A 15,031-nucleotide genomic window follows, 5' to 3' on the forward strand; every position below is an offset into this window, starting at 1 on the left:
GTAAGTAGGATTTTATTTGTTATAAAGATAAAATCACAAATATTAATGGATAAAGAATATGAACTGCAGAATGAGTATGTGGAAAAGTTTTTTTTTTAAATGTCCTACCTGAAGTTGCTGTTAATTAGAATGACTGGATATCAAAAGCATATATTTGGATACATTTCAGTGAAAACAATTGGGGTGATTTTTCAAATATTTGCAAGTTTTAGCGCCAAACCAAATTGTTGTCTAAATTGTTTAAAAATATTTGTGTGATATCCCAAATATGCTTTTCAAAAGGCAACTACACTTTCTTAGGGTTTTTTTTTCTTTGAAAACATTTCACTTCTCATCCAAGAAGCTTCCTCAGTTCTTTTGAAAAGCATCTTTGGGATAACGATGTCCTGGATGATTGAGAATCTCTATAGACATACGTGTGATAATTATGCTATGTAACTGAACTGGAAATACTGTATTTTTAGAGTATAAGACACACTTCCCCCCCCTAAAAGAGGGTGAAAATTTAGGTGCGTCTTATACACTGAATGTAGCCCTATCCACCCACTGTCCCACACCCTTTGGCCTCTGCCTCCCAGCAATTTACCTCCTTGCAGCAATTGCAGAGGTGGCAATAGGCTATGGCAATCCCTGCAGCCTGAAACAGCTGATTGTGCTTAAACTGAAAGTGAAACTTGCTATTTGCTGCAAAGAACCAAACTGCTGGGAGGCAGAGGCAGATTTTTTTTTCTAATCAGGCTAAAGTAGAACAGGCTGTTTGCTGCAAGGAGGTAAGTCAATAACTATAAATGCCTATAGAATGTTCATACTATTAGACTTATTTTTTAAAGACTGCTTTATTATTATTTTAGACAACTTAACAAAATGAAGAAGCTTTTTAAAATAGATGCTTGATCTGAAAAGGCCCAGTGCTATTGTATCTTCTTTTAAATAGCATAGAATAACATATACTTCTAGAAAGCCACATCAATTTTAACAACATCTGTACAAGTATAGTCTGAAATGTAACACCACAAACAGTGTATATCTTCTGTACTGTTTGCTGCAAAGAGGCATATTGCTGGGAGGCAGCGGCAGATTTCCCCCCCCCCCTTGTTTTCCTCCCCAAAAGCTAGGTGTTTCTCATACTTCGGAGCATCTTATACTCCGAAAAATATGGTACTTTGAGGGTAGAGATAAAAGTATACCAGATTGTTCTATTTATTTCACCCAGTATAATATATTTTACTCTGTATTTTGGAAAAGAACTGCTTAGCTCTAATTGTCACAGTGCCATATACCATAGATGTTTTTATATAAGTAGTTCTCAAATTACGACCACAATTGGAACAGAATTTCTGTTGTTAAGAAATGTCATTGTTAAGTGAATCACACCCAAAGGTGCTTTTTCAAGAGGCAACTGGACTTCCTGGTTTTCTTTGAAGACATTTAAAAAAGCAACTTTGGGACAACCATGACCAGAATGACTGAGAATATCTATAGACATTTTACTACATTGTGCATTTTTGTATATTTGCTATTACAGGAATTTATTTAACAAACATTTTGAAAACAGAAGAAGGCAATCCTGAATTTCTAAGAAGACATGGCAGAGAGCTCATTAACTTTAGCAAACGGAGGAAAGTAGCTGAGATAACAGGAGAAATACAACAGTATCAAAACCAGCCATATTGCTTAAAGGTGGAGCCTGACATCAGGGTAAGTGGAAAGTTTTGGTGTTCTCTGAGCTTGGCCGTTTGCTGGTGGAGTGACGTTTGCTTTCTATTTACATACAGTAGTTTGCCCTGTCAAGTTGGGTGGGGATATTATTTTCTCCCTGGTAGTTCATTGGTTAGGGCAGGGGTGTCAAACTCAAGGCACATGGGCCGGATTTGGCCCGCAGGGTACTTAGATCTGGCCTGTGGGGCTGCCCTTAAAACAGAGAAAGACTGGCCGATGTTGCTTCTGCCAGCAAAAACGGGCTTCCAAGCTCTGTTTTCGGCTGCCATGGCCTCCTGCAACCCTCTGCCAGTAAAAACTGAGCTCGGGAGGGCCCGTTTCACTGGCAGAGGGTTACAGGAGGCCATGGCAACCGAAAACAGAACTGGGGATCCCATTTTCACTGGCAGAGCACTTGGGCTACTCCAGGCACCCCAACAGGAGTGATCTTGAGTTGGCCACACCCACCCTGGCCACGTCCTCCCCTCAAGGTCAAACACAACCCTGATGCGGCCCTCAATGAAATCGAGTTTGACACTCCTAGTTTAGGGTGTTGTTTCTACTTGTTTCTCTGAGTTGATAATTCCTTGATTAGGGTATAATTTACTGTGGAGTTCTTGATGCTCTATGAACTTTCTTGCAGACATTTCGATACCACACTAGCTATCATCGTCAATGCTAGGCTAGTTACCTTGTTTGCTAAAGAAATGCCTGCAGAAAATCCATGAAGCTCAGAGATCACCAATGACCTCACAGTTCAATCCTTAGTTACATGCAGGGACGTGCGGTCAGGGGAGGCAGAGCCTCACCTCTCTTCATGAAATAATAGTATATAATATTATATACTATATATATATATATATATATAATATTATATACATCTGTCCGGCCGCGCCCAGGAGCTGCGGAGGCAGAAATGTCGGCGCTCCCGGATGACGAAGCCACGAAAGCGACTGGGTCGTTCCCCCGTCGCTTTTGTGGCTTCGTCATCCAGGAGCGCCGACAACATTTCTGCCTCCACAGCTCCCGGGCGCGGCCGGACGGAGGTAGCCAGAATGGCGCCGAGGCAGTCCGGCGGACGAGCGACCAAGGATCAGGCTGCCTCGCTCATTCTTTCGTCTGCCCGGACCGCCTCGGCGTCGCTGTGGCTACATCCGTCCGGCCGCACCCGGGAGCTGCGGAGGCAGAAATGTTGTCGGCGCTCCCGGATGACGAAGCCACGAAAGCAACTGGGGAACAACGAGAATATCAGGGGAAGAATTATTTCACCCTGAACTAGATGAGACTTAGACCGCGGCGTTTCCAAACAGGCATATTCTTTAAGGTGCGAAGAAAAGAAATAAAGAAATCCCGGAGAACATATTCTAATTAACAACAAACTTTAATACAAAAATAATAAATGGAAATAAAACAAAACTAACTAATCGTTACATTTTGGTAAAAGAGTTATGTCTCCCAGTTTCCTGGTAGACGGACAAAGATCAAAAGGAAAGAGAAGTCTCTGGAATGTGTGAAGTAATAAAAAAAGATAAGCATGCGCAGTACATCATTGTCAGATAAGACCTTATGACCTGCGCAGTAACTCTTTCAGTTTAACTATTTAGTTTCAATTCGTCAGTTCAGGCTAGCAAGCAATTTAACGCAGTGACAGAGAACCTTCCTGCCTCTGCTGGATTTCGCGCGCTCCTCGCTTAAGAGGACTGCGAGGAGCGCGCAAAGTCCAGCAGAGGCAGGAAGGTTCTCGTCGTTCCCCAGTCACTTTCGAGGACTGCGGAGCGCGAGCCGGCGGAGCACGCTCAGGAAAGCGGGGAATGGGATCACGTATGCTGGAGGCTGAGGCAGCCTCAGCCTCCAGCACACGTCCCATTCCCCGTCTTCCTGATGACGTCACCAGCCTCACCAGCCATAAACCTCACGTTACTGGTTACATGTATTCTCTTCTGTTGGTACCATTTATTGCTTGATTTTCTGGTGTTAATCTGTACTTACCTACTTGTCATCATTGGCCTTGAAAGAAGTTTGACTTCAGGAGCGATCTTACGGTTCCCAGTGAACTGCGAACTGAATGTTTACTTTGCATACCCAGATTAAGTAACCCCTGATTTATGTAACTTTAACTTTCTGGAAAGAGGCACAAGAAATGGTGACTAAATAAATTTTCAATAAATAAATAAACATTCTGTGGATGGAAAAAACTGTGATTTTTGCATATGTGCAAAACAGCAACTGCTATATTTGCAAATATACACAAGCATGCATGAAAATTTACTTTCACAGGGATTGTTGGAGCAAAACTCTTCTGTAACTCAGGACTACCTCATCTTCCAACTATGAAAGGAACAGGATTTGCTTAAAATGATCCTCGGCTTTTTCTTACATAATTTCTTTCAGAGTGTAAATCTTAATGACACTAATCATAAATACTTAACATTTAAATGCAGTTGGCTGGACTTATGCAAAAATTGTGTTAATCAATGCTACCTCATTGAACTTGGACGAGGTACTGAATGAAGTACTTTTAAGGGAAGTCTTGGAACTTCTGTTTATTGTTTTTACTAGTAGTAATGATCTAGGTAAACAGTGGGAGTAAGGTTTATAATTCTATAGATGATATAAAATTAGTTGAATCAGCTAATGCCCTAATTTGGATTTGTGCACTGAACAAATGATTGGAAGCAATAAACCTAAGTGGCTCTTCCCAACTATGATTCTAAGGTATAATAGCCTGTTCCATCCAATCCATGATCTGTTCTGTGAGCAGACCTGGCTTCTTGATAGCTGTTAGTACAAATTAAATATCAGAAGAATTGTTTCAGCTGGTTTTTCAACTGGTTCTTTAAGTCTGATTAGTTTGCATAAGCGTTGCTTTAGAAGCAGATAGAGGGAAATGCATTCCTATGAATCCATCCAGGAGCAAAAAGCAAGGTAGGCTTGTGCCCTGTTGTTAAAGTATTTACATCCTTTGCCTTAAAACAGGGGTGTCCAAACACTGTCCAAACAGTGCTGGGGAATTCTGGGAGTTGAAGTCCACAAGTCTTAAAGTTGCCAAGTTTGGACACCCCTGAGATTAGGGGACCAATGTTTTAGGGTTCATATCAGGGGTGGGTTCCTGCCAGTTCTAACCTCTTCTATAGAAGGGTTCCACAAATCTACAGTGCCGTTTAGAACCGGTTCCAGCTCCCTCCCCCCACCCGTCCGCACATCATCAAGATGAAAAGCGAGAGGAGGAATTCTGGGAGTTGAAGTCCACAAGTCTTAAAGCTGTCAAGTTTGAACACCCCTGGGGGGTTTTTTTCTAAAGGGTTAGGGGTGCAAGGGTTTTGTAACTTGACAGCTTTAAGACTTGCATGCTTCAAATGCCAGAGTTTCTGAGCCAACATTTTGGTTGCTAAGCAAGAGCATTGTTAAGTGAGTTTCACCACATTTTACAAGTTGGCCACGCCCACCCAGTCACATTACTGCCAAGCCACTCCCACTCAGTCACATGGCTGGCAAGCCACTCCCACAAAGCAGGCCACACCTACAGAAGAGGTTCTAAAAAAATTTGAAACCCAGCACTGGTTCATATACACCCTAGGTTTATCTTTCATGGGAGAGTTGTTAGTCAGGATATGAGGAGAAATCCCAGGATTGGGCACAGACATTGTCGTTTGTTTCCATTTTTACGAATCTTGAAGTTGGAGTTGAAGTCCACAAGTCTTAAAGTTGCCAAGTTTGGACACCCCTGCCTTAAAATCGCAATGTTACATTATACTAATCATCCTGAGTGTTTTGGTTTTAGAGATTTTTTGAAAATTTGAACCCAATGGGAAATAGCATGGAAAAAGAATTTGCAGATTGTCTTTACAACAAATCCCTAGAAATAGAGCCTCGCAATGTGAAACCACCTCCAAGATTTGTGAGTATTAACATTGACTGTTTACTTTCTATACATCACTTTTTCTTTTTCTTTTCTTAAGAACAGTTTTACAGTAAACCAGGAGTCGAGAAATATGTTACATATTAACATTTGGCAGGGTAATAATGAAGATCTTAAAAACGATGTTCCGATTCCATGACATAACTATACCTACAAAGATCAGAATTGTGTAAGCAGCGGTTTTCCCTATACAGATAGTCCTTGAGTTAACAACCATAATGGAGTTCAAAATGTCTGTTGCTAAGTGAGAGCTTTAAGTGAGCTTTGCCCCATTTTGCTACTTTTCTTGCCACAGTTGTTAAGTGAATCTAGCTTCCCCGTTGGGAGGTTGCAAAAGAGAATCATGGTCATAAGTGTGAAAAACAGTCATAAGTCACTTTTCTTAGTACCGTTGTAACTTTGAACAGTCACTAAATGACTGTTGAATGTTGAGGACTACCTCTAGCGCAGTTGGACTTTGTAAAAGCAGGATAGAAAGAATATTGACACTTTTGAACTTTGGAGTAGAGAAGATTCCTGAGCAGGGGTGGGATTCAGGTATGACGATCAGCTGGGAGAGAACCTATTTGCTCCTACAATAACTGGGCGTGCTCACCTGCCCCTGCTCTATCCTATCCTTCATTTCCTGCTTTCTAGCTCATGTCAATAGTGCAGCGCAGCTGATTTCCTCCACCCCCAGCTGTTTTACTTACCATTGCTGGCTTGGAAGGTAAGCAGCTCAGCTTCTAAATGCTCCATTGTGCACATGCACACAAAGCACACATCCACACAAAGCCCGCGTTCACAAAACCGGTTGTTCAACCGGCAGCATCCCACCACTGCCACTGAGAATATCACTGACAAACAAAAGCCCAAAACAAATAGATCATAGAACCAAACCAGTGGTGGGTTACACACGGTACACCCCGGTACAGACGTACCGGTGCTCGGCCGGAGCACCGGGTACCGTTCCGGTACGGTGCTCCGGACGTCCCACTTGCCCAGCCCGAGCTCCTTACCTTTATTTGAGCTCTTAGGCGCTTCCGCACACGGAGTGCATGCTGCCTGTGCGACGCTCCACCGAGGCTCACGGAGGTGTTGCAAGAGATAAGGACATGTGTGCGCTGCACACGTTCATGTAGTGGACACCGGGCCCCATTGCAACAGTATCGGTTGCAACGGGATCCAGAACCCACCACTGAACCAATCGGTCCATGATCTCACCTGAGGCACATGATCAAGCTAAAATTATCATATTTCATTGGGACACATTACTCAAAGACCTCACTTCCTTCAGAAGTTCATAATTCTAGCAATGGCGTGATGAAAGAGAGATAGATGACCAGCAGCAAGGTGGATGTCATTGGGAGGTCAAAAAAGCCAGGGACAGATCTAGCAATGTTGTCATTAAGAGTTGATATCAATTTTATAACACATAATCAATTACTTGTAGAACAACATAAATCCGATGCTTGGAAAAAGAACTGGAAATGATGAAGGTTAAAAAAAAAGGTTCAGGTTAACACTGTGTTCTTATAATATCTGTTTTGGATTCTTTCAGCCTAAAAAATACAGCTATTCTCTCAAATCTCCGGGTATTCGTCCATCAAATCCAAGACCTGGAACCATGAGGCACCCAACACCTCTGCAACAAGAGCCCAGAAAAATTAGTTATAGTCGCGTCCCTGAGAGTGAATCGGAAAATGCAGCCTCTGCACCAAACTCTCCAAGAACACCACTCACCCCACCCTTGCCATCCTCCACTTCCAGCACTACAGATGTCTGCAGTGTCTTTGATTCTGATCCCTCTACACCTTTTCATTCAAGTAGGTGCAACTACAGGCAATGATGTTCTCTCCCCTTTAATGCTTTTGGCCCCTTACATTTCTATTTGTGTTGTGAAAGTATCACGTAGAAGGTTGAAGACTCACCTGTTTCGATTAGCTGGCCTGGCATAATTATAATTGTGACAACTGTTACCTCCTGGAAACATATTCTTACCTGGTTATTTATAGGGTACGGTTTTAAATTTAACTGATTTTAGGGTTTTTAGAACCATATTTATATTCTTCTGTACAGTTCTTTTAAATTTTTAACCTCCTCCTTATGTGTATTTATATCTGTATTTGTATTTGATACTTGTTGTTTGTTGTGTGGACTGTACACCGCCCCGAGTCCTTTTCGGGAGAGGGGGCGGTCTAGAAATTCGAAGAAAATAAAATAAATAAATAATAAATACGTAGCATAAGAATAAATGAGATAGTATTTATACAGAATAGAATCTACTGGGACATTTGATTCAATTGAGGCTTTTATAATTTATCATAATTTAGAAAATAATAAGTGAGACATAATATTCAAGTAAACCAGTGCTATTTAACCAATGATGATGGGTATAAAAAGTAACAAGGATAACTGTTTCCTTCATATTTTATTTTCCAAAATGAATTTACCAAGATGTATTGAGCAATGAAAGGAGAATATAAGTCAGGTAACTTACTAATACCTGTTCTCATGAGGACTTCTATTCAATTAATATCCCACGCTTGGATGCTTCCTATAGTTTTTCTTCAAACTGAGCAAACTGCAAAGTTTACCAGCCTTCTTTAGTTTAATTTAACTTAGATTTTAATGGTAGTTTTTATTGTGGTTGTGTGTTCGTTGAGTTTAATTTTGTGAGCCCCACGTATATGAGATGGGTAATTACACAATTCTAACAAATGAGTGGCCTTAGAAATGATGAAGTAAAAATGATGTCACAGAAATTCAATACTGAAATGAGAACAGTTTTTATAAGCTCTGTTTAAAATAGGCCATTTAAAGTTTTCATGTGTCCTCAGGGTCTGCCTCTGTATCCTCCATCAGTTTTCCCAAAAATTCTGAGGAAATTACTGTTCCTCCTCCTATTCCACCCCGAAGACGTCCAGAATCTGCCCCTGCTGAATCTTCTCCATCAAAGGTAATTTTTCTCTATTTCCAACAGCAGAAATAATGGATTTTAGAAGTCACCTAAAATTATTTTTAAAAGATGTACGGTGATATGACATACCAAAGTTCGGTGCACCCCAGTCAGAATTTTTGTTTTAGTGGATTCCTACGTGACCAGAAGCTGACACAAACTCTGTATTTATTTTTTTATTTATTTCTTTATTTATAAAATTACTTGGCCACCATCTTACCACAGGGTAACTCTGAGTAGTTTGTAGTCATAAAAATGTATCTATACATAGACATTCAAACCTAAATAAATTTAAACCAAACATTAACATTTAAGGACCCTGAGGAGGGCTGTTGTGCTCCGCCGGCAGCCCTCAGAGCTGGCAGCAGAGTCAGTGAGTGAGGAGGTTGAGGAGGAACATGGGCCAGTCCTGGGGGTTGAGGAAAGCTCAGATGAAGGCTCTGCATCGGAGGCAGAGAGGGAGTGAGGCAGAAGAACAGCTGGAGCCTGTTCCCAGTGTGCGCATGCGCAGAGCTGCCAGAAGACAAGAGCAACTAAGAAAGCAGGGTCGACTTGGGAGTAAAGCCACACCTTGAAGGTAATTGGCCCCTCCCATATGAAACAAAAGAGGAATGAATGGGGAGTGGGCTTTTGCAGGAAACAATTTGTTCACTCGGCTGGTTCATGAGTGGAAAGTTCTGTGTGTGACTCTAAGAGACTCTGAGCCAAGTTTGCCTTGCCCTGCATTTGGAAACTTATCTGGCAGTTCTCCAAACGAGATAAGGTGTGTGGGGATAAACATTCCTATGAAAGACTGTTTACTAAGCCTTGCTAACTGTGAATGAAAGAAATTCACAGGCGTGTAAATAAAAGAGGTTTTGCAGGGACCAAGACTTTGTTCCTTGCTTTCTAAGGAAGCCTGGGTCAGAATAAGGGTGTGGCAGGGAAGTGGGATCTTGTTACTCAATAAGCCACCTCCACTCTGCTGTTCTCCTATTCGGTTCTCCCCAAGCACAATACAAAGGTAACTCTGCCGTTTGTTTGTTTGTTGCGTTTATATATTACCAGACTTCAAAAAGATTCTTGAGTTTGCATCATTAACAAACATAAAACCATAATGAAAATCTAAAACTTGAAAATCTAAAAACCAATAAAAGTACAAATTTACCATTATAAAATAAATACAATAGTGACTACATGTGGGCTCTCCAAAACAGCGCTCTCTGTAACAGTTTTTAGAAGGGCAAGAATGATTGCACATGACTTTCCAAACAGTAGATTAATTAAAGGTAGAATGAGCAGTAGACTCAGATAGATAGAATGAAAATCATATTTAGACTACGTTCAGGTATGATTCTTCCTCAAACTATAATGAAAACTCAAATGGACTTTTGAATGAAAGGATAGAGGAAATGCTTATCAAATTTGTAGAAGATGTAAACAGGCGAAATAACTAATATTCTAAAAATGTGAACAGAATTTAAAAAGAAGACTTCTAGAAAAGGGCTGAAATAACAGAAACATATGAATACAGGTGTGTGTGTGTGTGTCAGGGACGTGCGGTCAGGGGAGGCAGAGCCTCACCTCTCTTCATGAAATAATAGCATATAATATTATATACTATATATATATATATATAATATTATAATATTATATACTTCCGTCCGGCCGCGCCCAGGAGCTGCGGAGGCAGAAATGTTGGCGCTGCTGGATGACGAAGGCACGAAAGCGACTGGGTTCCCCAGTCGCTTTCATTCCTTCGCCATCCGGCAGCGCCGACAACATTTCTGCCTCCGCAGCTCCCGGGCGCGGCCGGACAGATGTAGCCACAGCGACGCCAAGGCGGTCCGGGCGGACGAAAGAGCGAGCAAGGCAGCCTGATCCTCGGTCGCTCGCCCGCTGGACTGCCTCAGCGCCATTCTGGCTACCTCCATCCGGGCGCGCCCGGGAGCTGCGAAGGGCGGAGGCAGAAATGTTGTCAGCACTCCCGGATGACGAAGGCACGAAAGCGGCTGGGGAACGATGAGAACCTTCCTGCCTCTGCTGGATTTCGCACACTCCTCGCGACTGCAATATGCAGTCGCGAGGAGCGCGCAAAGTCCAGCAGAGGCAGGAAGGTTCTCGTCGTTCCCCAGTCGCTTTCGAGGACTGCGTAGCGCGAACCAGCGGAGCACGCTCAGGAAGGCGGGGAATGGGATCACGTGTGCTGGAGGCTGAGGCACCATGAGCCTCCAGCACACGTGGTCCCATTCCCCGCCTTCCTGATGACGTCACCAGCCTCACCAGCCATAAACCTCACCGCACGTCACTGGTGTGTGTTATGTGAATGAACAATAGGGGATACCTGACTTGGTAGTTTGATGTGATTACTAAAGAGGCAAATTCAGTTTTAAGGTTACATTTGTAAAAATAGATTGTTCTAAATATTAAGAAGTAATAGCCACTATATTGTGCATTTGTCACACACAGGGATGTGTGTGTGAATTCAAAACATTTTGCTTAATATTTGTCACCTTAAGTACTTGGCTTAATAATGGGCAACCACAATTTATGAAAGACTCTAACCAAGGCAACAAGAATGGTTACAAGGATAGAAAAGTATTAAGTCTTACAAAAAAAAAATAGATGGAATGAACTAGTAAGTTTTAGCCCTGGGAAGATGTGACTGAAGAGGCCATAATGGCACTTTTCAAATTCCTAAAAAGTGTAACTCAGAAACTCAGCCTCATTTTCTGTCATTCTAAAGTACAAACCATAGAAAAATGAAATAATGCTAAAGGCAGTTGGATTTGGATTTTGGATTCAGCTACCCTTGGATAAAAAGCCATTTCAGGACGGGCTTCCCAAAACTTCCCTTGCTTAAATCCACTCCCACCCCCACTCCCCGCAGCCATATTTCTTCAATAAAAAGCAAAAACTGAGAGGGACAGACTTGCAGCTCTTCTTCCTTCTGCCCCAGTTAAATGTTAAAACTAAACCCTGCCTCTGCTGTCCAATCTTTATGCCTTTTAAAAACCTTACCTTGACTACAGGTTGAATAGTACAGGAATCAAGAGAGCAAAGAGAGAAATTTTTTGAAGCTTTTTCCCTTGAGCTGAAGGGGAAAAATATTCATCTCCAACATCTAAATGGACTAGAAACTACTGCTGGCCAGTTGGCCAGCTGAGTTCAGCCTTTTTTTAAGCCATTTTCCACCCTCCCCAGGCTCCAGAGGCTTAATAGGAGCCTGGGGAGGGCAAAAAGAGCCTCCCCCGCCCTCCAGAGGCTTCAGGAGCTTCCCTTCAGGAACGGCCCTATGGACAAACCGGAAGTTCGGGAACAGATTTCCAGTTTGCTCGTAAGGTCGGTTTAAGTGCTCCGAAGGCTTCAGGGAAGCCTCCTGAAGGTCCCTGAAGCCTCTGGAGCCTGGGGAGGGCAAAAAAAGCATGCAAAAAATGGGGGGAATGACTCTTATGCGCGCATACGCAGTGGGGGGTAACAAGTTGCATTATGGGTGCAGCATGCCCGCGCACAACCCCCCTGCGCTCCCCCCCTTATGGCACACGAGCCAAAAAAGGTTCGCCATCGCTGGACTAGACTGTAGACTGCCCCCTACAGGCAGTCAAAGGACAGCAGAGGCAGAGAGTTTAGTTTTAGCACCCAATCGGTGACAGAGATGACTGCTTTCAAGGGGCGTGGGGAACAGGCCTATGTGCTGCAGGGGCCCCATCTGGATGGGATGTGGGGAGAGACAGGCAGGGGGAGTTGCAGCATCCTCATGGTCTGTCATAAGTGCAAATTACCTCAGAGGTACTACACTGTCATAACTTTGAAACAGGTTCATATATAGTTTTGCAGTGTTGGTCATAATTGTGAACGGTCGTTAAGTCACCTGTCATTTCTCGAGGACTACCTGTACTGAGCAGTAGATTGGATTTGAAGGCATACATGACTGCTTCTAACGCTATGATTCTTTGATTCAGTTAGAGGCAAGGTGAAGAAAATGGAAGAAATAAATCATTATCTGAAAATCAAGCAGAATACCAAGAGTGCAGGGCTTTGTTGGTTTAAAACCAAATATATTTCCATTCTCTGCATACTCCTAATTTTCATCACCAGGGCGTGGTATGTTTAAAATAAACATGGATGTAACATAAGGATGTTATTTTAACCACAGAAAGAAAAAGAGAAATTGAACAATAAATTTGTTTCATCCCTTTGGATGAAATATATATCAAGGTTTAATATAGCTTTTGTTGGAAGGGTTAATAATGTAACACTGAGGTCCCGGAATCACTTTATAACCATCATTTTTTGTTTGTTTTAGATTTCTTCTGTACATCTGGATAGTCCACCAGCAATTCCCCCTCGACAGCCGACAACAAAAATTTATTCACCGAGATATTCGGTGCCCGACAGGACCTCTGTCTCAGATGCTCCTGAAAGCCCACCTGTATTACCACCACGAGAACCTGTGCGGACTCCTGATGTTTTCTCTAGTTCACCTTTGCATCTCCAGCCACCGCCTTTAGGCAGGAAAAGTGAACTTGGCAACACTTTCTTTCCCAATAGCCCCTCTCCATTTACTCCCCCTCCTCCTCAGACCCCTTCTCCCCATGTTGCACGCAGGCATTTGCCATCACCTCCTTTGATACCCCAAGAAATGGACATCCATTCTGTCGCTGGGCCACCTGTTCCTCCAAGGCAAAGCACTTCTCAACATATCCCAAAGCTTCCTCCAAAAACTTACAAAAGGGAGCCCACCCATCCATCAATGCATCGCGACGGACCCCCTTTGCTGGAGAATGCCCATTCCACCTGAATTTTCCTTTGTGCTACAGCATGCTTTCTCCGGTGCTACGTCTATTGCTGGCAATAGATGCACCACGTCTTTTGGCAACAAGGAGCTGCGTGGTATTGCTCCTAACACTAATGACTCTACATTTGATATATATAATGTGGAAAATAATAAAACTTAATATCAGGCCCCTTTATTGTGAAAAAAAGTGCTGTTTGTTAGTAAAGTATACAAGGCACTGTTCTAAACTCACTGGACATCTGAATGTACCAGAAATTAGGTTTGCAGATCTCTTTGGGCCAATAAGCATTTCCTGTGCTTTGTGTATTGTCCAGTGAAGGATGTGAAGCATAATCCTATAATCTGTCCACCATGACATAAATTCTTGGAGTAATAATATGCACTTTTTAAAAAAAAATCTCAAACAGGGAATTTGTTAGCCTTTTTAATTTAATTGTATCATTCCCTGCTTTCAAATCATACTGGACCTTGAGGTTGATTTGTAGCATTGAACCAGGATACAGCTAAAGGCATCATATAATACTGCAGTCCTGTTTACAAACTGTTACAATAATTAGTAAATACATGGGTACCTAGGCTTCACCAAAGAGGTACTTTCCTTCTATATAAATGTGTTGAGGCCAGTTCTAAAGAGAGATGCAGGAAGCAGAATGCCTAGTTTGTGCCACCTTTAAGTCTCACATGAATAGCAAAAGCTGTCTGAGGGACTCCCTGCTCCCAGGACTCCCTGTCCTGTAAGATCGGGCACAGTTGGTGTGCTTTAGGTTGCTTCAGTCAAAGAATGTCATCCTGGATAGATATTCCAAGATCTTGCAGGACCCAGGAAGTCTGCCTTATTTGTCACAGCATCTGCCCTCTAGAATGATATTCCCCAGAGTTCTGTGTAGCTCCCACCCTGATGATGATCTGGAAGTTTTTTAAAACATGGCTGTTCTCCCAAGCCTGGGGGCAGGTTGTTTGTGGAAATCTGTGGTTACCTTTTCTGTTTAAGGGAGTGTGCTTATCCAGACATGTGGGATATTTTTATAGTTTTATTTTTTAATGTAAGCTGCCCTGAGCTTTGAAAGTGGGCAGACTCTAAATTTCTTAAATACTTTGAAATGGCACTATTACTGTCATTTAAATCCATATCTACGTACATGGGTAAATATTGACTAGGTCTTCAATTAGGATTTACCAATGATCAACTTTCCAGGTAGTGCTGCAGCCTCTTTGATTATGCCATGGAAATGCAAAAAAAATGATCCCCTGGCCATCTCTCCCACCCAATCCCTAGTTATCACCTTGTTTTAACTAGTGGTAGGTAGATGAATAATCAGTATCAACTTATGCCTTGTAGTTGCATAAATAAATCATATGTATATAGTGAATGTTACATAAATATAATTGCAAATTGTTTTTAATTTAATTGAAATAAAGACACAGATATTTTGTCCGGCTGACATATATTAAATTATTGCATTGCTAAATATACATTGCAGTTTTTAGCCCTGAGGAGGTGAGACATGCTGTGGTACACACGTCTCTGTTTCTAGATCATTGTTTTAGTTTACAAAGGATAATCCCAGAAGAAATCCCAAGATATTGAATAACAAATCCAGGTGAGTTGGCATGATTGATTCATGCATATAATATTGTAATATCTGCCTAACTTTTCAAAGTTTAAAGTTAGTATTTACTATGTCGGGAAATTTATGTG

General features: G+C 42.1%; 1 protein-coding gene across 1 annotated transcript in view; it reads left to right on the plus strand.

The window, feature by feature from the left end:
- The window catches only part of SOS1 (SOS Ras/Rac guanine nucleotide exchange factor 1), a 70,943-nt gene extending 56,180 nt beyond the window's left edge, over positions 1–14,763 (plus strand). Inside the window, exons 18-22 of the mRNA XM_081945921.1 lie at positions 1,526–1,698; positions 5,480–5,596; positions 7,158–7,422; positions 8,437–8,555; positions 12,841–14,763. Coding sequence (XP_081802047.1) covers positions 1,526–1,698; positions 5,480–5,596; positions 7,158–7,422; positions 8,437–8,555; positions 12,841–13,335 — 1,169 coding nt within the window. The 3' untranslated portion in view covers positions 13,336–14,763. The remainder of the gene's footprint in view (positions 1–1,525; positions 1,699–5,479; positions 5,597–7,157; positions 7,423–8,436; positions 8,556–12,840) is intronic.
- Positions 14,764–15,031: the final 268 nt, after the last annotated feature.

The sequence above is a fragment of the Natrix helvetica genome (genome assembly GCF_964273705.1).
Source record: "Natrix helvetica genome assembly, chromosome: 2".
NCBI classification, from domain to species: Eukaryota; Metazoa; Chordata; class Lepidosauria; order Squamata; family Natricidae; genus Natrix; species Natrix helvetica.